The sequence below is a fragment of the Henckelia pumila genome, chromosome 1 (assembly GCF_033568475.1).
Source record: "Henckelia pumila isolate YLH828 chromosome 1, ASM3356847v2, whole genome shotgun sequence".
Taxonomy (NCBI): domain Eukaryota; kingdom Viridiplantae; phylum Streptophyta; class Magnoliopsida; order Lamiales; family Gesneriaceae; genus Henckelia; species Henckelia pumila.
In genome coordinates, this window is record NC_133120.1 from 99,885,596 (window position 1) to 99,911,508 (window position 25,913).

Here is a 25,913-nt window from a genome sequence, read left to right on the forward strand (position 1 = left end):
CTGTCGCAGCTTCTCCTGCGGACTATCAGCAATCATGGGCACAAAACGACAGCCCCTCTCAAACTGGCTTATGTACTCCACCACAGATCTGTCCCCCTGACGGAGACTCATGAACTCTCGGATCATGCGACTGCGCACATCCTCAGTGAAATATTTGGCGTAGAAGATACGCCTGAACTCAGCCCATGTCAGAGTCGGTAGATGGACTCCTCTAACTGCACCCTCCCACCATGAGGCTGCATCGCCTCGCATCATGTATGTAGCACAGCTCACCCTGTCGGCGTCTGTGATCCCCATATAGTCAAAGATGGACTCCAAAGATCGAATCCATCCCTCAGCCACCAACGGATCGGTGGTCCCCAGAAACTCCTTAGGCCCCTTCTTCTGGAACCTCTCGGCGACGTCCTCCTCGTGGGACAGTCTGGGACGGGCTGCCTGCTGCTCCAGCAAGGCAGTAATACCCGCCATCATCGTGGCACTGGCCTGCTCCAGTGCTGTCATGGGGTGCTGCTGAGGTGGCGGTGGAGGTGGAGGTGGAGGTCCCCCACGTCGGTTCACTGGTCTGGGAGGCATTCTGCACCACCACATATTTATTTACGTAAATCGCCTTGCATAACTAAGTGTTTAAAAATTAAGGCTAACTTAAATTCTAGAAATTTAAATCATACTATAAACATTAAAACTTACAGACCGGTAGCGTGGATTTCTGAGCTATTATAGCAGTAGTGACCCCTCCAAGGACCGTGCTCTGATACCAACTGAAACGACCCTAACTCTATAATAAATAAATATGCGGAAAAAAATTTTTTTTTTTTATACTTACTAAATAAAATATGTACATATATGCCCATACATATATGCACAGAATAAAAATATTTAAAATGAATAAACAATTAAATACTTAAATAAAAATACATTCTTAAAAATATAATAAATATCTGAGTCAAACATTAATTAAAAATATACTGCATAAGTAAATAAAAGTTTGCATGCACTGAAAATATTAAATAAATATTCTAGACCCTCAATCACTGAAAATAATAAAAATGTATCATGCTGACAAAAACAATAACATGCATAGCGACTCAGAATATTTCACGGTCACGGGGCCACTGCATGCATGCTCATACGTCCTCGCCTCCGGTGGGTACAATGTCATCCTCAACGTACTCACCTGCACCATACCAGTGTAGTGAGCCTAGAGGCCCAACATGCTAACATAACAAGGGTTTAAAATAATTTAAACCAATTTAATACTAATACATACATATACATGAATGAGCATGATTAAAAAATTACATAACATAACTTACTTAAATAAACATAATACATAACATAATACATAACATTATTGAGCAATTTATTTTCTAACATAGCATGGTTGTATCCGTAGTGTAACCTTAAATCATACATTAAATACTGATCAGCGTGGAAACCTACGTACGTGGCCGGTGACGAATCACCTCTTAAATTGGCAGTAAACTGCCCTTCAATCATATGGGGACGAATCCCCCTTAAATTGTCACACTACTTCAACTTCCAACATAAAATATTTTCTTGCTCAACCTTAAACATTAAATTATGCATAAAATATTATTTCATGAATGCATGTACTTGAATAAACTGTGTGTCCATCATATATATTTAATTTAATTTCTTATTAACATATAAATATTAAAATAACTCAAATGCATAAAAATAATTAAATATATAATCAGGACACATGCAAATTTTCTCATGGATGGTCCTGGACTGCTGGCCCTAACACTCAAGCCCATTAACTTAAAACTGGCCCATTAACATACTTAAGCCCATTATTTCAAACTTTAAGCCCAAATAATTATTCTAAGCCCAATTAAATTAATAAAGCCCATTAAAATTACACTAAGCCCAATAACACTTAAACTGACCTAATGGGCCCAAAAACCCATAGACTGGCCCACTAACTTTTATGGGCTCAAAAGCCCATAAAATTAATGGACTAACTTAATTAAAATTTTAAAAGCCCAAATAAAATTATTTTGGGAGTCCAAATAATTTTATTTCAATTTAATTTACTCAAAAACCCATTAATTCATAAAATATTTTAAAAATAAAAAGACTCGAGCCCGGCCCACCTAACCCGGACCCGGACTCACTTAACCCGACCCACTAACTTACTGACCCGACCCGGACCCCTGACCCGACCCGGACCATGCCTCAAACCCTAGAACCCGACCCCCCCTTCCTTACCTTCCTCTCGGCCGCCGAGGGCTTGGGCAGCAGGCCTTCATCGCCTGCTGCCGCCCTGCTCCGGCCACGACCGGCCGGAGCGCCGCCGGCAGGACCTTCCCAGGGTCCTGCCGGTTCGAACCATACCAAGCCCCCGACCCCATGCACCCTGAACCGCCAAGGCCGAGCCCAAAATCCCGAAACCCTAACCTGCGCTCCTCTTGCCCTTCTAGCCTAACCCTGTTCGGCCGAGCCCCAACCCAGCCTTAGCCCGACCATGGTTCAACCCCAAGGCCCCTACCAGACCCAAGGAACATCGGCCAACAGCCCTTGACCGACCTATATAAAAAAAACGTGAACATGAAGCATTCATGGCAAAAATTCGAACCCTTCAAACCATTTTTCTAAAAAAATTTGAAAGCTTTAATGCATACACCATCCACACAATATATATATCTGATTGGCACAAAAAGTTGAAAGAAAATCATGCCTTTCACCGTAGAAGTCGATTAGCACGCACGTAGGACGTTTCCGGGACGACGGGGCGACGAAAACGAGCTTTGGACCTTCAAAAGTGTGGCTATGGTGTTCTTCCTTGGCTTGCTAGGTGAAGAAGACGAAGGTTTGTGAGGGTGGCGGCTGATGGGGGGTTTGAGTGCTCGGCTAAGGGGTTTGGGGTAGATTAGGTTTAGAGTTTTGGGTTAATTAGAATTTAATTAGGATAATAACTTATTTAGAATTATAATATACCATAAAACACTTATTAAAAAAAATCCCTAATAATAATAATAATCTGATGGGAAAGTTAAATCCCGAAATATTAAATTAAAGGAATTTTAAAAATACTAAAAAGTCAATATTTTGGCTAATTTTGGATAAAAATGGACTCCTAAAATTATATAAAATTAAATACTTAAAATTTTGAGATAATAAAACTCAAAATAATATTTTAAGGCTCTAAAAAGGCTCATAAAATAATTTGGCTAGAAAGTTGTCATCTCGTCGGTCCACGGTCCCGTCTACGCGATCAAATAATAAAAATACTAAAAATCATAAAAATCACTAATTATGGGTTAAATGCTTAAAAATAAATTAAACCATGCACAAATAATTCACATAATTATTTAACCCATAAATCATAAATTTAAATAATTAAATATCCTAATTATGCAGGCAGATTTACGTATTTAAAAATACCGGGTGTTACACCTGTATCTATCAAGACATGAGCAGAATAACCGAAAATCGAACATTTACCTGCTATAACATCGTCAGGTGCTGCTTGAGCCTGATCCTCTGTCAGAGCAAAGACTCGTGCTTGCTGTCTCGGAGGCTGATTTGCACTGGTACTACCTCCTTGTCTGTTCTGCTGCTGAGGCTGAAAAGAGTGCACTGCAGACGACTGCCTCTCCGGCTGAACTGCAGGTCTTGACGAACTCCCACTCTGAGCTCTATCTCTGTTACGTTGAGGGCACACCTTAGAGAAGTGTCCCGGTTGCTGACATGTGTTACAATTGCCAAAGACTCCCACACACTGATCCGGTGAGTGTCTTCCTCCACACTTGCTGCAGTACAAGGATGATGACCCAGAACTCGGTCCTGAACCGAATTGCTTCGAACCACTGGAACTGGACGAACTGTTCCCCTGCCTTTTGAATTGTTTACCTCTTGCCTTGTATTGATCCTTTCTGTTTCCCCTACTGTTTCCACCTTCATACCTCTGCTGCTGGTTCTGATGTTGAGGTGGCTGATTCTGGTACTGAGATGGTTGGTTCTGATACTGCCTCTGCTGCTGAGGTGCCCCCTGATTACCTCTTTGCCTCCACAAGCGTGCTTCTGCTCCCTTTGCGTGATTCATGGCATCCGCAAAGTTGTCTGGCCTAGCAGTGTTCACCAAAGTGAAGATGTCAGGATTCAAGCCATTTATGAAGTGATCTGCCTTAGCTTCTTCATCTCCGGCAATTAGTGGTGCAAAACGCAACAGACTATCAAACTTGGAAACGTACTCTTCGATGTTCAGATTCCCTTGTCTCAAATTGGCAAATTCTGCTCCCTTGTCCTTACGGTACAAGATAGGGAAAAATCGCTTATAAAACTCAGATTTAAAAAGAGTCCAAGTAACTTCCGTACCTCTATTCTCTATTGCTTTCTTTGTCATGATCCACCAGCTCTTAGCTACCCCACGTAGCTGATGAATGACTAACCTGATTCTGCGGTCATCTGTGTAATCAATGGAATCAAACAGCTGATCAATATCATCCAACCAACTTTCACATTCAACTGGATTTTCTGAACCCATCAACAACGGCGGATTGAAAGACTGAAACCTCTTCAGCAAGGTTTCCATAGGCGTTGCTGAAGCATCCAACTGATCAACTTCAGTGCTAGCTTGCTCAGTCGCAGGGATAACTGGCGGTGTGACTCGACGAGGACCCATCTGATAATCAAAGGTTAGGACACGAGATATCTCAATCGCTACAATCAGTGCCCTTACAATCTCTTGGAATACCGGATACCAGTCGATAACAGAAACAGATATATCTCAAGTAGATCATGCTTTATTAATTTAAATCACACAACCATGTAATTCAAATAATGCTCAAACAATAAAGCATGCTCGCATGGAATTAAGTACACAATAAAATAATTCAAACACATGCGAGGAGCCAATACATGCAGACTCGATCTACCCGCTCACTCTAGTTCGACCAAGAATCTTAACTCTCTGATACCATTTAATGTGAGACCTCGGTTCTAAACAACTAATCTCGGTATTAGAACAACAAATAGTCAATCAAGAACCAAGATTAAAAGCAATAAATTTTTTTTTTTTAAAATGAACAGTGCTCCGCTCGATCTGCAAGATCTTGCAGATCGAGCGAGCCAAAAATCTCAAGCTTCTGTCCGAGGCAAAACAGCCCTCGCTCGATCCGCAAGATCTTGCGGATCGAGCGAGACACAAAAAAATAAAAACAGAGAACAACATAAAAAGCTCTCGCTCGATCCGCAACTTTCTGCCGATCGAGCGAGGACAGATACAGAGCAAGAACAACAGAATTTATGCTAAAAACTCAATTCCAAAACCATCAACTAATAATCATGCATTACAATCATGAATTTTCCAACTAATACATGAAGTTCTAGAGTTGATCAAATGTCCAAAAGGCTAGAACATGCAACGATCATATCTCGACAAGGCTATTACAATACGAATACAAACATAAGAAGTTCAAATTCTAACATGCTACTATCTAAACTAGACGAACATGCTGACACGACTTCTAAACCGAGTCTCACTACTAGCTCTCCCTCTTGAAGCTAACCATGCCTCTTCTGACTTGGTCCTGCCCCACCTGTTGCCAAGTACACATACAAAACAAAGCAACAGCCGGAAAACCGGTGAGAATGATAATCCCAGTAAAAGCAACATATCAAATAATGGATATACAACATGCTATCAAAACAACATATTCAAGTTGAAGCTAAAGATATGCATGTCTTTAAAACCAGGATATCGATTCTGATAAACAAGGGAGTGCTGCTCTGCTTTTGGGATCCCGAGGGTGAGATCACGTAACGACTCACCGACTCTCCCAATCGAGGTGGTGCCACGTGTCCCACTCCTCTAGACTTTGAGCAACCATAATGAGTATGCTAGCACTAGGCAAAATACTACAACCTAGGCCACTCAATCATAGTTTCCAAACGTCTAAACAAAAAGGGCGGTTCTGCCCGCTAAAAACAAGATTGGCTCAAGATGAATGTATAACAGAAACATAAAACATAAGCCATTTAACAAAAGCCAATACAATCAAACGAAACACAGTCCCTCATGCTAGAACAAGTGTAGATGCAAGTATGTGATTTCGAAAGGGAAAACTCGAGAACCACAGTCCCGAGTATGCTATCCCGCTACGATGACTGCTTTTACCTTTCAATGCAGTAGCTCCCAAGTCTGGATACGCTACAAAGAGATTGTATCAAAGTCTAACCAATCTATACAACAACAAGGTAATGGTTCAAGGTAAACTCTTTATATCGTTCTTCGTTCAAATCTCTGAAACGATCAAACAGCTGCTAACTCAGGGCTTGAAAACTCCAAACGAATCTGTTCAGATACAAGAGATGATTGATCAATAACCACGATCAACTTACAAGCCAAGTTCATAACTCAAAAATGGTTCGAAATCTCCAAAACTCAAACCGACGGCATAACGGCTATAACTGAACAAACCAGCAACGCAGACAGTAGTTCAATACCGATAACAAATCAATTCAATGCTAATACAACAACAAGAAGACAAACCCAACAAATCTCAAAACCATGATTTTCGAAAATGGCTTCCAAAAATCATAACAATTCCGAACGTCGCTCTATTTCAAAACCGACAGATAATAAACGATCAGAACTCTGTCAAGAACAACATACTCGAATCTAGAACGATTCTAACAACATCCAAAAACTAGAATGTATCGGATCGAAGAAGAACTTACGATATAACAGAGTTCTCACTGCAGTGATCGATAATCTGCCTTCAGAAATAAATTCCAACGGCCGGATCGAGCTCGGAAGGAAATCTGAAAGCTCAAAACTCCAAAAGAGGCGGCTCTAATGGAGGCTCATGGTTGGAGAGGAAGATGAAGGCTTCTCCAATTAAATTCCATGTGTAGATAATATATAAAAATCAATATTTGCGTTTTAGTCCCTGAAATTTCCGAAATTTGCAAAAAAGACCCTGATCAAAATCAAGTCGGCTCGTGAACTCTGCAATCTCCGATTAACTCAAATAAACTCATTTATGATAAAAACGGGGCGTTACAATTCTCCCCTACTAAGAAGAGATTTCGTCCTCGAAATCAACGAGAACCACAACTCATAAGATAGAATAAAGAACTAAAGACAGTAAGAAGAACTCATGTCATCCGAATAGCTCTGGAAAACGCTGTCTCATGTCAGACTCTATCTCCCAAGTCGCTTCCTCGACTCCGTGACGGCTCCACTGCACTTTCACCAACGGAATCAACTTGGTTCTGAGTTGCTTTTCTTTCCGATCAAGGATCTGAATCGGTCGTTCAAAGTAGCTCAGAGTTTTGTCTAACTCGGCTTCGTCAGGCTGAAGGATATGAGAAGGATCTGGATGATACTTTCGCAACATAGAGACGTGAAAAACATCGTGAATACCAGATAAAGATGGAGGAAGTGCAAGTCTGTAAGCAAGATCGTCTATCTTCTCGAGAATCTCGTACGGCCCGATAAATCTCGGAGATAACTTCCCTCTCTTATCGAATCTGACAGTGCCTCTGAACGGAGAGATCTTAAGGAAAACGCGGTCTCCCTGCTCGAAACTCAGAGGTCTACGTTTGACATTCGCATACTTCGCCTGTCTATCTTGAGCTGACTTCATTCTGGTCTGAATGATCTTAACCTGCTCTGCCATATCTCGAAGCATTTCCGGCCCCAAATCTGGTGACTCGGACAAATCATCCCAAAACAGCGGAGATCGGCACTTCTTGCCGTACAAAGCCTCAAAAGGCACCATACCAATACTCGCTTGGAAGCTATTGTTGTAAGAAAACTCGACAAGAGGCAAGGAATCCTGCCAACTAGTGCCAAAGTCTAGCACCACCGCTCGCAGCATATCCTCTAACGTCTGGATAGTCCGCTCTGACTGTTCATCTGTCTGAGGATGATAAGTTGTACTCAGATGCAATCGAGTACCAAGTGCCTCCTGAAGACTATGCCAGAAGTGCGAAGTGAATCTAGGATCTCTATCTGAAACGATTGACTTCGGCACACCATGCAATCTCACAACATTGCTAACATACAACTCAGCCATCTGATCATGACGATACGTCATCCTTTACGGAATAAAACAAGAAGACTTCGTCAATCGGTCGATCACTACCCAAATAGCATCGCATCCTCGAACGGATCGTGGTAGCTTCGTGACAAAATCCATAGAAATGTGATCTCATTTCCATTCAGGAACAGATAGACTGTGCAAAAGACCTCCTGGTCTGCTTCCGCTCTGCTTTCACCTGCAAAAGACCTCCTGGTCGCTTCCGCTCTATTTAATTAAGTAAATTGCATGCATAAGTTCTGTTTAGTAGGTGATCCGGGTAAGGGTCACTACATTGCAACTGCAGCTTTCGGTGCTCGCCGCTCTCATCCATCTGCATGTTAAAATTTTTGATAGCCCAATAGGCTCTATGCTCCAATTCCACTGGCAGATGACATGCTTTCCCAAAAATCAACCGATATGGAGACATTCCAATCGGTGTCTTGAACGCGGTTCTATATGCCCACAAGGCATCATCCAACCGTAAGCTCCAATCCTTTCTTGTAGGATTCACGGTCTTTTCTAGGATAGATTTTATCTCTCTGTTTGAAACTTCAGCTTGACCATTGGTTTGTGGATGATATTCCATGGAAATCCTGTGCGTCACATGGTACTTTTTAAGCAAACTCACCACAGTTCGGTTGCAGAAGTGCGTACCTCGATCACTGATGAAGGCTCTCGGAATTCCAAACCTAGAAAAAATGTGATGCTTGATAAACTCTGCAACAACTTGAGAGTCGTCAGTACGGGTGGCCTTTGCTTCCACCCACTTCGAGACATAATCCACAACATGTAATATATATATATATAACCATGTGAATTCGGAAAGGGTCCCATGAAGTCGATGCCCTAAATATCAAAGATCTCACAAACTAGAATAGGTTGTTGGGGCATCTCCTTTCATTGGGAGATGTTACCTGTCTTTTGGCATTGAGCGCACGACTTACAAAACAGGTAAGCTTCTCGAAATAAGGAAGGCCGGAAGAATCCGCTGTCCAATACTGTGAGACCTCGGTTCTAAACAACTAATCTCGGTATTAGAACAACAAATAGTCAATCAAGAACCAAGATTAAAAGCAATAAATTTTTTTTAAAAAAAAAATGAACAGTGCTCCGCTCGATCTGCAAGATCTTGCAGATTGAGCGAGCCAAAAATCTCAAGCTTCTGTCCGAGGCAAAACAGCCCTCGCTCGATCCGCAAGATCTTGCGGATCGAGCGAGACACAAAAAAATAAAAACAGAGAACAGCATAAAAAGCTCTCGCTCGATCCGCAACTTTTTGCCGATCGAGCGAGGACAGATACAGAGCAAGAACAGCAGAATTTATGCTAAAACTCAAGTCCAAAACCATCAACTAATAATCATGCATTATAATCATGAATTCTCCAACTAATACATGAAGTTCTAGAGTTGATCAAATGTCCAAAAGGCTAGAACATGCAACGATCATATCTCGACAAGGCTATTACAATACGAATACAAACATAAGAAGTTCGAATTCTAACATGCTACTATCTAAACTAGACGAACATGCTGACACGACTTCTAAACCGAGTCTCACTACTAGCTCTCCCTCTTGAAGCTAACCATGCCTCTTCTGACTTGGTCCTGCCCCACCTGTTGCCAAGTACACATACAAAACAAAGCAACAGCCGGAAAACCGGTGAGAATGATAATCCCAGTAAAAGCAACATATCAAATAATGGATATACAACATGCTATCAAAACAACATATTCAAGTCGAAGCTAAAGATATGCATGTCTTTAAAACCAGGATATCGATTCTGATAAACAAGGGAGTGCTGCTCTGCTTTTGGGATCCCGAGGATGAGATCACGTAACGACTCACCGACTCTCCCAATCGAGATGGTGCCACGTGTCCCACTCCTCTAGACTTTGAGCAATCATAATGAGTATGCTAGCACTAGGCGAAATACTACAACCTAGGCCACTCAATCATAGTTCCCAAACGTCTAAACAAAAAGGGCGGTTCTGCCCGCTGAAAACAAGATTGGCTCAAGATGAATGTATAACAGAAACATAAAACATAAGCCATTTAACAAAAGCCAATACAATCAAACGAAACACAGTCCCTCATGCTAGAACAAGTGTAGATGCAAGTATGTGATTTCGAAAGGGAAAACTCGAGAACCACAGTCCCGAGTATGCTATCCCGCTACGATGACTGCTTTTACCTTTCAATGCAGTAGCTCCCAAGTCTGGATACGCTACAAAGAGATTGTATCAAAGTCTAACCAATCTATACAACAACAAGGTAATGGTTCAAGGTAAACTCTTTATACCGTTCTTCGTTCAAATCTCTGAAACGATCAAACAGCTGCTAACTCAGGGCTTGAAAACTCCAAACGAATCTGTTCAGATACAAGAGATGATTGATCAATAACCACGATCAACTTACAAGCCAAGTTCATAACTCAAAAACGGTTCGAAATCTCCAAAACTCAAACCGACGGCATAACGGCTATAACTGAACAAACCAGCAACGCAGACAGTAGTTCAATACCGATAACAACTCAATTCAATGCTAATACAATAACAAGAAGACAAACCCAACAAATCTCAAAACCATGATTTTCGAAAATGGCTTCCAAAAATCATAACAATTCCGAAAGTCGCTCTATTTCAAAACCGACAGATAATAAACGATCAAAACTCTGTCAAGAACAACATACTCGAATCTAGAACGATTCTAACAACATCCAAAAACTAGAATGTATCGGATCGAAGAAGAACTTACGATATAACAGAGCTCTCACTGCAGTGATCGATAATCTGCCTTTAGAAATAAATTCCAACGGCCGGATCGAGCTCGGAAGGAAATCTGAAAGCTCAAAACTCCAAAAGGGGCGGCTCTAATGGAGGCTCACGGTTGGAGAGGAAGATGAAGGCTTCTCCAATTAAATTCAATGTGTAGATAATATATAAAAATCAATATTTGCATTTTAGTCCCTGAAATTTCCAAAATTTACAAAAAGGACCCTGATCAAAATCAAGTCGGCTCGTGAACTCTGCAATCTCCGATTAACTCAAATAAACTCATTTATGATAAAAACGGGGCGTTACAAATACCTTACTTGACGTCCTTTTCGGCCCAAAGTGGCCACCACACGCATAAGAATGATAAAACGTGAGAATAGGGATTACCTCGCTCGCGGGGTACACATCGACGTATTACTTGATCAGCGCAGTGTTTCCACAAGTATGGATCATCCCACACATAGTACTTCGCATCGCTTCTCACTTTGTCTTTTTGTGCCTTGGAAAATTCAGAGGGGAAACCATTAGTAACTAAATAATTCACAATATTTGCGTACCATGGTAATTCGGCGCTCGCTGTAAACAACTGTTCGTCAGGAAATTCGTCTTGAAAATCTAGCTCCTCATCAACATGAACTAGACGACTCAAGTGGTCAGCGACTTGATTCTCGGACCCTCTTTTGTCTTTGATTTCTACATCAAATTCGCTCATCAGTAGTATCCACCGGATTAGCCTTGGTTTTGCCTCTTTCTTCGCCATCAGAAAATGAAGAGCTACATGGTCAGAGTAAACAATAACTTTAGCACCAAGTAAATAGGAGCGAAATTTTTCTAAAGTAAAAACTACTGCTAAAATCTCCTTTTCAGTAGTGGAGTAGTTCGTTGGGCATCGTTCAGAATGCGCGAAGCGTAGTAGATAGCGTGCGATGCCTTCCTAACTTTTTGTCCCAATACCGCTCCTACGGCATAGTCACTAGCGTCACACATAATTTCAAACGGCTGGCTCCAATCCGGTGGTTGGATTATTTGTGCAGATGTCAAGGAGTTCTTCAATTTGTCAAATGATGATTTTCATGACTCATTAAACTCGAATGACACATATTTTTGTAAGATCTTGCACATGTGGGACGCGATCTTGGCAAAATCTTGAATGTATCTTCTGTAAAAACCTGCATGGTCAAGAAAAGAACGCACTTCCCGCACACATGTGGGATAAGGGAGAGACTGAATGATATCAATTTTAGCCCTATCTACCTCTATTCTCTTAGATGGCACAACATGACCCAAAACCACACCTTGCCCAACCATAAAATGACATTTTTCAGAATTTAAAACTAGGTTGGTTTCGACACACCTCTTAAGGACAAGTGCAAGGTTAGATAGACAGTTTTCAAAGGAATCACCATAGACAGTGAAGTCATCCATGAAAACTTCTAAGATATGCTCAATAAAATCTGAAAAAATACTAACCATACACCGTTGGAAAGTGGCCGGTGCATTGCAAAGTCCAAAGGGCATCCGTCTATATGCAAAGGTGCCAAACGAGAATGTGAATGTCATTTTTTCCTGATCCTCTGGCGCGATAGCAATCTGAAAATAACCAGAATATCCATCAAGAAAACAATAGTAAGGATGACACGCTAACCTTTCAATCATTTGATCAATAAAGGGTAAAGGAAAGTGGTCCTTTCAGGTTCCGGCGTTCAGCTTCCTATAGTCAATACAAACCCTCCACCCATTTTGAATACGGGTGGGAACCATCTCATCATCCTTATTCTTTACCACAGTAATTCCGGTTTTCTTGGGCACCACTTGAACCGGACTGACCCACTGACTGTCAGAAATTGGGTAGATGACCCCAACTTCAAGTAGCTTCAGAATTTCAGCCTTTACCACCTCCATCATTGGTGGATTCAGTTTGCGTTGCGGCTGACGTGAGGGGTTTGCTCCTTCCTCCATCAATATTTGGTGCATGCATGTGGAAGGGCTGATTCCCTTAATGTCTGCTATGGTCCATCCAATAGCAGTCTTGTGCTCTTGTAACACCTTGATTAATTGCTCCTCTTGATTGACTTACAAACTGTTGGAGATGATAACCGGTAGTGTTTCTCCTTCACCAAGGAAAACATACTTTAGATGGTTTGGAAGCGTCTTCAGTTCGACCACTGGTGCCTGCAAAACAGATGGAAGGCGCCTAGTATTAGAGATTGGCAAAGCTAAGTAAGAGACATTACCTGACTGCGGTAGCTCAGGCGAACTATTCAGAAGTTTCTCAATCTCTTCCACTTCTTGACTGCATCGAACCCCATCATCTGTCTGCATAATGGGTTCTGTAATAGCCACCTCTAACTTATCTTCCCCTACATGCTCACAATACTCTTGTGCCAAGAAATCCACAATATCAACAGAAAACACACAATCATCACTGTCAGGAAATTTCATGGCATCATAAATATTAAATTTCACAACATTGCCATCGAATTCCATAGTAAGTGTGCCACTGTGAACATTAATTTTTGTCATGGAAGTTTTCAAAAACGGTCTGCCTAACAAAATAGGATTATTATGATCACCGTTTTCCATGTCTAGCACATAAAAATCTGCAGGAAACACCAATTCATTCACTTGCACCAATACATCTTCTACGACTCCCCTATGATATGCATTAGACCTATCAGCTAACTGAATCACGATTCCAGTTTTGTTCAATGGACCAAGTTTCAAAGAAGCATAGATAGAATAAGGCATAACGTTGATTGATGCTCCTAGATCTAGCATGGTCTTCTCAAGTCTAACATTCCCTATAGTGCATGGGATAGAAAACATACCTGGATCCTTACATTTTGCGGGTAGTTTCCTTTGGATCACAGCAGATATGTTCTCACCAAGTTCCACTTTTTGACAGCCCTTCAATGTCTGTTTCCTCTTTGCTGTGCACAGTTCCTTCAAGAACTTCGCGTATCGAGGCACCTGCTTAATAGCATCTAGCAACGGAATATTTACCTCACATCTACGAAAAGTTTCATAAAGGTCCTTTATCCCTTCATCTTTTCTAGACTCTTTTAGCGCTAAGGGAAAAGGGGCGACATGCTTATATTCAGAAAGGGGAGGAAACTTACCTCTTGGCGCTTTTTCCTTGGATGCTTCTCCATCAGTCGCCTTCAGCTTTTCTTGTGGTTTCTCCTTGGGTGAAGCCTCCACCTCTTTTTCCTTGATCTGCAACTCCTTCCCATTCCTTAGAGTAATTGCACTAGCGTTTTCTCTTGGGTTTGGAATTGTTTGAGATGATAGAGCATTTGAGTGTTGTGCTTCTAACTTATTAATGGCGGTAGCGAGCTGTCCCATCTGGGTGCTCAAGTTTTGGATACTTGTTCTGGTATCCTGTTGAAAAGCTGCAGTGTTAGTGGCAAGTTCCTTAACTATATTTTCGAGGAACTCACCTGGTGTTGGTATCTGAGGTCTCTGCTGTTGTTGTTGAGGATACGGCGGCCTATAATTTTGATTATGCGGTGGTGCTTGCGGCCTCGATTGATTAGCTTGAGGTTTCCCATATCTCAGATTTGGATGATCCTTCCAACCAGGATTGAATGTGTTGGAATAAGGATCATATTTTCGCTGGGGTGGTCCAGGAAATCCTCCAGTAGCGTTGACCTGTTCAACTGCTTCTTCATGAAGTGTGGGACATGTATCAGTAGCATGTCCCATTGCAGCACAAAATCCACACGCCTTTGCAGGTTGTCCATTCCCTACAGCCATCTGACGCACAATAGTCGTCAATTCAAGTAATTGTTGTTCAAGGGAAGAGACATTTACCTCGTTGTTCTTTCTTTGTGGATGCTCGTTCCTGATGGTGCCAAATTGTTGAGAATTGGCAGCCATATTCTCTATCAAATTTCTTGCTTGCACCGGAGTTTTGTCAACAAAAACTCCTCCACTGGCTGCGTCCAGCATGCTCCTGTCATGAGGTAACAAACCTTCATAGCAAAATTGGATCAATTGGTTTTCACTTATCTGATGCTGCGGACAGCTAGTGCAAAGCTTCTTGAACCGCTCCCAGTATTCATGCAGTGATTCCCCGGAGTATTGCTTGATCCCATAGATTTCCTTTCGGATATTTGCAGCTCTAGAGGCTGGGAAGTATTTCTCCAGGAAGGTTTTTTTCATCTCCGTCCAAGTTGTGATGGAGCCAGAGGGCAAGTAGTATAGCCAATCCTTAGCAGCACTCTTCAAAGAAAAAGGAAAGGCTCTCAGCTGAATCTGTTCCTCTGTCACTCCATGGGGTTTCATACTCGTGCAGACCACGTGAAACTCCATCAAGTGTTTGTTGGGATCCTCACCTGCAAGTCCATGAAAAGAGGGAAGTAAGTGAATTAATCCAGACTTAAGCTCAAAAGTTGCATTATTTTCTAAAGTAGGAAAAGTAATGCATAAATGTTGTTGATTGAGATCAGGAGTGCCCAATTGTATAAGACTCAAGTTCGCATTAGCAGCCATCTCTTCTTCTTCTTCTGGAAAAGCAGCTCGAGCAGCTGCCTCTTGTTGTTGCCTTCGAAGTTCTCTCCTTCGCCTATGCAAAGTTCTCTCAATTTTCGGATCGTAGAGAAAATCTTCTTCAGCAAAATCTCCTGAAAGCATGAACTAGAGAGAACTAAAAACAAATAAAAGAGAAGAGAGTGAGATTATTCAGAACAAAATAAAACAAAAACGAAAAAGAACACAAAAAATTAACACCGTTCCCCGGCAGCGGCGCCAAAATTTGGCAGCGCTTATCGTGTACGCCCAAATTATCCAACTCAATCAGATAAACAATTAATGCAGTAGTGTGAGTAGGGATCGTTTCCACGAGGAAATGCAAATTCAATGTGTTCTAAATAAATAAATAACGAGGGTTTTGAGGTTGAGATTAACTACTGAAACCTTTAGACAATTAAAATTTACTAACATGAAAAGTTAAATAAAAGACTGGAGAAAATCGATAGGAGACGAGACTTGGTATCGGTCGACTACACCCTTGACATTCATTCATTCAATTATTGATTCTCTAAAAATAATTAATCTTATTAAATATTCGCCATTGAAAACTCAATTCCTGTTTCACCGTAATTTTAGTTAATTAGAAAACATCATTTAAAATTAACCCTTACCAATGAATTAACCCGATAACAACAATCTAGATTTAAATCCACGGTAGCATTTAAACTAGTAAAACTGACGAATCTAGACAACACAAACACCAGCGGTTGTATTTAGCCTAGTCAATAATTGATCCTACAAAATAATAAATTCAACAGCAGAAATTATCACACGTAGTTGCTTCGCAAATTAGTTTATTCAAACAATTACGGATTTGAACTCTAATTTAGCTATCGCTCGCAATACAAAATCCTAAGATGGCCAATCCTAAAATCTCGCATACAAACATAAAATAAAACAGATCAAAGATTGATACTTAATAAAGATTAAACACTACGAATCAAATCTCATGAACAAAATATATCAAGGTTTCGTCTCCCTCAACCAAGTAAAAGAGTTTAGCTACAACGATTCATAACTAAATTCATAAAAATTCAAAGAAAAGAAGAAAACTAGAGAGTAAAATTCAAGAATAAAACCTAGTCTCCAAAGTATTCTCAAAAGTCTAATAATAATCCTCCCAAAACGGAATTAAAAGTCTAATAGAGGCTAGGAACTAAAATAACAAAATTACCAAAATTAAAACAAACTTTTCAGAAAACAATGCCCGCTCGATCTGCAACATCCTGCGGATCGAGCGGCGTAAAAAGTATCAACTCTCTGCCTCGCGTAAATATGTGTCGCTCGATTTGCAAACTTTTGCGGATCGATCGGCACAAAACTTCCAAGTCTACTGTCTTCAAAATATAGGCGCCCGCTCGATCTGCAGACTTTTGCGGATCGATCGGCGTGAATTCTCCAGAAATTCTTCAGCATTTCTCCATTCCTCCGAGGTTCCATCTTAATCCGCAAAATAAGCGACCTAACCACAAAAACACGAATCCCATCCTGCAAACACGAAAAATGCAATACTAACAAAATGCTAAAATAAAACATGCAACTAATGCAAAACAACAACAAAATGACACTAACAAAAGCAATAAAAACATAATTATCACTCCTTCATTCATGAAGCATCAAACTTTATATACACCTTGTTCCAATAAATAATTTGCTAGCAAAATTTGATGATATGCAGTAAACCAATTATATTCCGGTATTTTTCTCTTTATTTATTAGTATGAATAACACCCTTGAACATCTAATTAGGAATTTAATGAGCGATTTTATCATGTTTGGATCTTATATAAGATAGAAGAAGAAAGAAAACTTGAAGCCGCAATTGCAGAAACAGAAAAACAATGCAGGGAAGTGACCAGCGAACTAAAAGAACTAGAGTTGAAGTTTGCCCGTTTTAAGGAGCTGGAAGAGCGGTGATGCCCGAATGAACTTCAAATCATAATTGTGTTTTGAGTTATCCAGATTAGTTGATGTCATGATGAGATGATGCCTTCCTTATTCTTTTCTCTTGGATTCTTGTTAATATCTCTAAATAAGATATCAGAATCTAGGCTATTGAGGTACTGTAGGCTGCCCGGAAATGGGTATCAAATGCTTCGAATTTAATTCATTATCGACTAGTTTATGACACTATATCGATGTATTAAATTGGTTTATGTTGAAGGTTATATCATCGGTCGAGTTCGAGGTATATTTCGACGAACTTATAATTTATGTCGAATTGTTTAATGTGATATTTGGAAGATGTTAGTGTTGTTTGATATCCTTGAGAATATTTCAAGGGTAAAAGAGCTAAGAAGAAATATCGCAAATGATGTTTTTTTTTCCTGTTTGTGAAGAAATGATGCGTTTTTTTTTCTATATAGTTTCTAAGTTGTATGGTTATTCTCTTCACAGTTTGAAGTGGTGATGGATCTCTTGTCTGGGGTGAAGTCTTCAGCAAACATTGAATTGCTTAAAAGTCATTTTGCCTGTTTTCAGACCTTATTGATTCAGGCTATAATGGTAGGCCTGCATTCTGTGTATTGGGATAAAATTTCACCTTGACATGTATTTTTTCCGACATTCTTGACAATACCATGTGAATATTTGAATATGAGCGGAGTTTTATTAGGTTGGTTGATTTATTTTTGTCTTTTCTCATATTTGCAGTGAAGAGATATTTGCAAAAGCGTTTTCATTTGTGCTTATGTAGCTCAATTCTCTTTCTAGTCAAAAAAATTATTGGTTCCTCTTCCTTGTCTGTAGCAGAAAATTGGTATGTATTTGTGCAGGTAATGTTGGCCTGTGAGAAGTACAACTTGGTCCATGATTTTTTCAAGAAAGTACAGAAGTTATACATTCCAAATGCTTTGATATATAAATTAAAGGTAATTGTCGAATTGCATCTTTATCCAATGCATAGGAGATTAATCCACGTCATTTTTTTATTTTTAATTTTTTAATATAGATTTGTTTGCTTGATCAATTGTGTTAAGAGTAATATGTTGTGCATGCCATGCTTCCATTTTCTTATCTTTCTTTGTCCAGAAAACCTTTCTCAATGACAAGAAAGGTCATTATATGCAACCCTATTTTATTAAATACATTCACTCTTATTTATTTTGACACCATTAAAATAAAATTAATAATTTATCATTCATCCACACACTACATTCTAACATTTCTAATGAAATAACAAAACTTACTGGGATATTAAAATTTTTAACTTAATGATATGATTTTTAAATCTTACCCAACAATAGAAATATCAAAGATACATTCTTCTCATTCAGATCTTCCTTGGCTAATTTCATATGGTGGTTCCATAAATTTCTTTACTATTTCCGCCCATGTTTATCTAAATACACCATTCATAGTAAATTAGCTTAATAAGCTCAAAAAAGCTAATCGTAACACTACATTGCTTGTTCATGGAAACTATTCTACTTTTCGATGATAAATCAATGCATCTTACTGCCTAGTGACTCAAAATCAATGGTTTGAACTCTAGTTGTAGTAACTCAATTTTTTATTTGAAAAACTTTTTTCTTAAGTTCTTACTGATTTTATCTTCTGATTTCAGATAAATATGCTATAAGAACGAGGTAAGATGGAGAGTTTTTCTGTCTTTCAGAAGATGATGAAAATTATATTAGAATCAAATTTATGGATATCTGTTCTTGTGCAGAATGACTGGAAGGTTTGTATAAGATCTTCCTACACCAACAGCAGCAGGATGAAGTCGTGGATTTATCATAGTCAAAAACCAAGAAAGAAAGTGCAAGACTATTCTATGAGATACTTGTATTATCTTTAGTCTCTAGCTCATTCTTTGGAACATCACTCAACGATTGTACCAACGACCAATTTCTGCTCATAGGTTAGTCTTATGCTAAACGTTTCTTAGAGTCACTTTAGGTAGCATCAAAAGCCATCTGAGTTTTGGGGCTCCTTGAAACTAATGTGAAATTAGTTATTTGTTCAATTTATGTTATGATTTGCAATGTCTCTGGTTCCTCTAATATGGTGTTTAAATCTTCAGTTCTTTTCCTTCTGTATTTTGCCACGTTCTAGTATTCTTGAAACAAAATTCGCTCATTGCAAGCTCTGTGTTTGATGAAACACTTTTGTGTGACTTTATGATATACATGATTCATCTAATTTTAAATGTGTTGGGATGAATTGGAAGGCGTCTTTGAATGTTTGAAGGGTTGTATTTGAATAGTTGGTGGAAATGAATGGAAGAGCAAGTCAATTCCATCCGTTTAATGTATCGGTGAAATCGTATTAAATTTTGTTGCAATATTTAGAAGATAGATGTCGTCAATGTAAGTGAAATCTCATATCATTCAGACGAGTTGAAGAAGGTTTGAAGTTAGTTTGAGTGATTGTGTTGTCATGACTTGGAGCATAATTTGAGTTTCTGTCCAAGAATGTAAATATTCAGTTTACATAAACCAGCATTATAATGACTTCGACTTTTGCCTTTTGGGATTTGCAGGTTTCTTGACACGGCATAGAAGAATCCAAAGTAGGTCGTGTGAGGGAGGGACTCTGAGTTTCTGTGAAAAAGTGAGATTATATTTGAAAAATAGAGAAAATTAAGAGGAAGAGGATAGATGGTTCTTACTTGAGTAGAGGAAGAGCAATCATTGAAAAATGATTCGAATTTTTAATTTTGATACTGAAAAATTGGGTATAAATTTTATTTTTGAATTTTGAATAATTTATAATATTAGAAAATTGAATTAATTTTTTTTTGTTTTATAACTGAAAAAAAAAAAACAAAGGTGAAAAAACGTTGTCTATTGTCGATTTAAAACCGATGTTAAAGGTCTTGTCTTAAAAAATACACTCAAAGACAACGGTTTTTTACCGTTGTCTTTTGAGCCAACGACAACGGTTTTACAACGGTTGCCGTTGGCTCAAAAGACAAGGGTGAAAAACCGTTGTCTTTGACCGGACTTTTTAACAACAGGGCATTTAACATCGGTTTTAAAAGGCAATAGACAACGTTTTTCCACCCTTGTCTTTTAGCGTTTTCGTTGTAGTGATTATTTCCACTACTTGTAATAATTAATATGGTGGATTGGTGGTATAAACTCGCAGCTACATCTTTTTTTTTTCTAAAATATAAATGACACTTTATATATGACTCTCCAAGTTTTGTTATAGCAAACAACTTTTACTTTTCTTTATAGGGAATAAAAAATCATTTGGTTTTGAATGCGAATTTGTTTGCAGGCAATTGCAAATAAGCTGGCTGAACTTAGTGTGAAAGGAGTGACGACCATTATTGGAGGTGGGGACTCCGTTGCAGCTGTCGAGAAGGTTGGAGTTGCTGATGTAATGAGCCACATATCAACTGGTGGTGGTGCCCGTTTGGAGCTTTTGGAAGGCAAAGAAATTCCTGGTGTCCTTGCTCTCGATGAAGCCGTTCCACTTTTAGTTTCAGTGCAAACGCAAAGGCGTCGTCCTAATTGATTGATTGTACCATATGTATTGTGTAACTTGATGCATTCCGCTTTGTAAACGAGGAAATATAGTAGAATATGAGTTCATGTTGTACATTTTCCACTTTTCTTGTTGAATCACAATAATAGATTAATGAAAATTTGAGGGGGTGATGTGCATTTTTTTCTCTCTTTACTCTTTAGGAGTTTTTTTTTAAAAAAAACTTTCTTTACGAGTTGCTACTTTGTTTGTTAACCAATTCCCCTTGTGTCTGTATTTTCTGTGCCATAAAACCAATTCCCCTTTATATTTTTATCAGTCTGTGTGATTAATGTATGATATTTCCTAAAGCGTGCAATTCTCTTACCATATTTGGTGCATCTATTTACTATTGCATTGATAATTGATTTTCTTTCTTTTCTTTCTTTTTAAAAAAATAAGGAATAAAAAATGGATAAATTTATATGTTTTCAGGGGCGTGTCTAATGACTGAGTTAATGGAACATATAGCTTTGTATTATAATAACATTTTTGAGTCAACATTATATATTACTCCTGAGATTATTTATTTGAACATTTGTTTATGACACATGACTAGCAATAATAAACTAGCCAATAAGCATGCATTGTGACGTATTATAGCTTTATTCTCCTGTTTTTTCAACGCTAACTATTTTTCTGAACCTCTTTTATCATTTAAAATAAAAAAAAAGTGTTTCTTAAAATAATTGGATCAAAGTTGTTTATTTAAATTTAATTTAATTTTAGATCTCAATTTGTGTGAAAACGTGGAATAAAACAAAAGGTTTTATAAAATACGTACGTGGAGGGAGGAATATACGAATATACTCGTTTGATGCAGAACAGAACAGAAGAAAAGAGACACTCCACTACTCTAGGGGCTATTATGTCAATTTACAGAGCGTGCGCATTACGGGCCGCGGTTCAATTTAGCAAAACCCAGCTCAACCTACGCCCGGTTCTCCACCTCAAATATATAAAAGGCGACGAAGCTTTCTCCTCGTCCTCGATCTTTCCATCTGCCCTCTCGTGATCTCTTTACAACATCTTAAACATTGAACTGAAGTGAGGTATCGATCTCTCTCCTATTTACACTATCAGCGTAAGCTCCTTTAGCCGATCATTTCACAATTTTATTCATTTTTTTGATATAATTTGTTCGTATTTTTAATATAATTTTAGCTATTGATTTTGTGTGCGTGTCTTTGTTTTGTTTTGTTTTGTTTTGTTTTTTGTTTTTATTGATTTACTGTGTGAATTTAAGAAATGGCGACGAAGAAGAGCGTTGGATCGTTGAAGGAAGCCGATCTGAAGGGGAAGAAAGTTTTCGTTAGAGTGGATCTGAACGTGCCTTTGGATGATAACTTCAATATTACCGATGATACCAGGATTAGGGCTGCTGTCCCCACAATCAAGTACTTGATTGGACATGGTGCCAGAGTCATCCTCTCCTCCCACCTCGTACGTGTGTTGTTCAACTTTATTTCTTGTGGATGGATTTGCCATTTTTTGTTGTAGTTGCGTTTCTCAATTCTTTTTATACTTAGATCAGTGGTGGATGGTTCATAGATTCGTGGATGATTTATAATTAGTATCTTGTAAAGATTGATAAATGGAAGGAAAGTTGAAGGTTCTCTTCTCCTATGCTAAAATGAGTGATGTGGTGATGTTGGAAACAATTCTATAGAGATGTTTTACGATCTGAAGTGGTTAAATAGCATTAAAATGGGTTTCAGGGGCGCCCTAAAGGTGTAACTCCAAAGTACAGTTTGAAGCCTCTTGTTCCTAGACTCTCTGAACTTCTTGGAGTCGAGGTACGCCGGTCCTTAAGTTTTAAAGGCCATCAATTTCTTGTGCAAAGTTTTCTTTTGCTTATCTGGTTTGATATATATTTTTTCAACTATTTCTAGGTCAAGATGGCTAATGACTGTATTGGTGAAGAAGTTGAGAAATTGGTAGCTGGGTTGCCTGAGGGAGGTGTTGTTCTCCTAGAGAATGTTAGGTTTTACAAAGAAGAAGAAAAGAATGACCCTGGGTTTGCAAAGAAGCTTGCATCACTTGCTGATTTGTACGTTAACGATGCATTTGGGACTGCTCATAGAGCCCATGCTTCAACAGAGGGAGTGGCCAAGTATTTGGAACCTTCTGTTGCGGGATTCCTTATGCAGAAGGTTTGTGTCATCTGAACTTTCTGCTTGGATGTATTTAAGCTGTCGTCCATATGTTGATAGATCTATTAATGACAATGTTTACTTGTCAATATAGATTCTTTAAACAGTTTGATGCTGTTTACTGTCGGAATAAGAAGTTGTAATGTGATTTTATTCTCTGACTTCTATTAAGATGAAGTAGCAGCTTTTCCTTCTCATGATTGTTGGTGATGGTTATTTTAAAATGGTGCTAGTATTACCCAGTTATATTCTTGCTACTTGATTTTGTTTTCAGGAGCTCGACTATCTAGTTGGAGCTGTGGCCAACCCCAAGAAGCCTTTCGCCGCAATTGTTGGCGGCTCAAAGGTATCCAGCAAAATCAGTGTTATAGAGTCTCTGTTACAGAAGGTGGACATTCTTTTACTGGGTGGAGGAATGATCTTTACCTTCTACAAAGCTCAAGGATATGCTGTGGGATCCTCACTTGTGGAGGAAGACAAGCTTGATCTGGCAACTTCACTTATGGAGAAGGCCAAGGCAAAGGGGGTTTCTCTCTTGCTACCTTCTGATGTGGTTGTCGCTGACAAGTTTTCTGCTGATGCCAACAGCAAGGTAGGCATTGGGATATTTTTGTATTTCACCGACAAATTACCATTAAAACGATCATTTTGTAATCATACATTTCAAATGTTACCATGCTCTGGTAGGTAGTTAACATTGAAAATGGTTGCAGTTGAAGAGTATTTGTACCAATATACTTGAGAATGAAATGTTTCTATTTTTTTGTTTCTTTTAAGGTTGTTCCAGCATCTGGAATCCCTGATGGCTGGATGGGCTTGGATATCGGACCTGATAGTATCAAATCATTTGGGGAATCTTTAGATACCACCAAGACGATCATCTGGAATGGACCTATGGGTGTGTTCGAGTTTGAAAAATTTGCTGCTGGAACAGAGGTATGACTTAAGTTTCTAATGATCAATGACACTATAGTGGATTTTGTTCAAGGGTGTTAGGTTGGGGTGGGGGGATTGAAACCGAAATTAGCTGGATTTTCTATTGTGTTGGGTTATCATCAAATTAGCTTATCATGTTATAAATCTTTCTGGCTTGGACTATCTGGTTTATTTATTTTATTTTATTTTTAAATTGAAAAAGAAATATTGACTTAGTACTTTTTTTCCCCGGTCATACTGAGCTACAAAAATGTTTTGAGAGAATTATAAAAAAATTATTTCGGCTTTAAAATATTAGAATATTTCCTAATAAGGTGTGCCTTTTCATGGACCAAAATAGCCTGCGATGTTAACAATATCGAGTCGTGCTTAATCTGGTTCTGACTTCTGAGTGAACACTCTATTTTTCATTGACGTCACCAGCTGAAAAATCACTTCTTTTGTTCTATTTCAGGCTATTGCCAAGAAACTAGCAGAACTCAGTGGAAAGGGAGTGACCACGATCATCGGAGGAGGCGACTCTGTTGCTGCAGTCGAGAAGGTTGGTCTTGCAGACAAGATGAGCCATATTTCAACTGGAGGAGGAGCCAGCTTGGAACTTCTCGAGGGGAAAGTGCTTCCGGGAGTTCTTGCCCTCAATGATGCTTAAGTTGCTACTTGCTGTTTTGAATTTTTCTTTGTCCTGTCTTTGGTTGTAGTCATGCCTGGTTTTTACCAGATCGTGTTGAGATAAATGTTGTAATAGCTGGTTTTGTAGGAACTGTAGTTGCAATTTTTAATAATGAGCCACTACCATAACTCAAGATGAATAATAAATTATCTTCATTATTCTCTGTCATGTATTGGCAACATCATCACTGCGTCAAATGGCACCATATTTATAGCTTATTATTATTACGTTTCATGTGAGCAAATTTGATTTCCATGCGACAAATTTTCTAATCCAGAAAACCAGTATGGTTAGTGCTGTATGTACCTGTGTAAATTGGGCCGCCGTGCGAATATTATTGCATCCTTTTACTGGTCCTCATTTTTATAATTTTATAACATAATTATACGCAAATTTAAGAGTAAAAATTAATTTGGTACATAAATTATTGTCAAATTGGTACACGAATTTTTTTAATGGCTTAATTGGTACATGTTCACCTGATTTTGACTAAATTATGATGAAAAAAGGGTATGATAGTCTTTTGATGATACAAATTAATTAAAACATTAATATTATTTTAGTTTCAAAACCAGCTTCATCAGTTTTGTCCGTAATAAAAATCGAGAACGACTTTCAATTTTTTATTAGTCATGTTCTCTTATAAAATTATTGTGTTTAAATAAACTTTCAATTTTTTATTTTTTATTTTTTATGACATGAAAATCTGCAGCCGCTATCTTTTAGTGCGCACTAGGTAAACCCTCGGACTAACGCAATTCAATTTTATTTGTTGATTAAAAAACATGTGGCACGTTATAACGAAGTTTAATTGGTGTTTCGATGAATTTTTCTTATAATTATGATTTGGAAATTAATATTAATTTTTAGTAGAACTTACGTAATATTTTTATTAAAATATATATTCATAAAAAATTTTATTTAGTTAAAATATTAAAAAATATTTTATCACAATCACTATTTATTTAATATTTTTTTTCAAAATATTATCGAGGAAATTATGTATACAAAAATAGAATTTTAGCTAAAAAAATATTTATTTATTTTCTATGGTATCAATTTATTTATTTACAATTATTTAGATATTGTATGTCTTAATATAATTTATTTAATTCTTCTCGTTGAAATATATAATCTATCTAATATAATAAATATTATGTACAAATAAAATTTTTAATCAAATCAATTTTTAAGTATAAAATATAATATACCAATATATCTAATTAAAATCAAAAATAAAATATGAATTTTTTGTAATAAAGGGCAAATTGGATATTCTACATAAATGTCACTGAAAATTGACCGGAATCTGGCAGA

At 38.3% G+C, this 25,913-nt stretch overlaps 2 protein-coding genes across 3 annotated transcripts in view; both read left to right on the forward strand.

The window, feature by feature from the left end:
• Nucleotides 1–20,912, forward strand: part of LOC140882493 (phosphoglycerate kinase 2, chloroplastic-like) — a 68,406-nt gene extending 47,494 nt beyond the window's left edge. Inside the window, exon 2 of the mRNA XM_073288542.1 lies at nt 20,589–20,912. Coding sequence (XP_073144643.1) covers nt 20,589–20,828 — 240 coding nt within the window. The 3' untranslated portion in view covers nt 20,829–20,912. The remainder of the gene's footprint in view (nt 1–20,588) is intronic.
• Nucleotides 20,913–21,751: 839 nt separating this feature from the next.
• LOC140882482 (phosphoglycerate kinase, cytosolic) lies at nt 21,752–24,754 on the forward strand. Of its 2 annotated transcripts, none has more exons than XM_073288533.1 (7): nt 21,752–21,889; nt 22,084–22,280; nt 22,556–22,633; nt 22,730–22,990; nt 23,265–23,582; nt 23,768–23,926; nt 24,381–24,754. In XM_073288533.1, the coding sequence occupies exons 2-7, from the start codon at nt 22,086–22,088 to the stop codon at nt 24,573–24,575; spliced, it is 1,206 nt and encodes a 401-aa protein (XP_073144634.1). In that variant the 5' UTR covers nt 21,752–21,889; nt 22,084–22,085; the 3' UTR covers nt 24,576–24,754. The 2 variants fall into 2 exon arrangements, with proteins under 2 accessions (XP_073144634.1, XP_073144625.1); XM_073288524.1 differs by having other exon boundaries at nt 21,769–21,921.
• Nucleotides 24,755–25,913: the final 1,159 nt, after the last annotated feature.

Bases quoted from the DNA above. Each gene is read 5' to 3' on its own strand.
- LOC140882482 (XM_073288533.1), top strand. From the start codon at position 22,086: ATGGCGACGAAGAAGAGCGTTGGATCGTTGAAGGAAGCCGATCTGAAG. The intron at 22,281-22,555 runs GTACGTGTGTTG...AATGGGTTTCAG, and splicing joins TCATCCTCTCCTCCCACCTC to GGGCGCCCTAAAGGTGTAAC. The intron at 23,927-24,380 runs GTATGACTTAAG...GTTCTATTTCAG, and splicing joins AATTTGCTGCTGGAACAGAG to GCTATTGCCAAGAAACTAGC.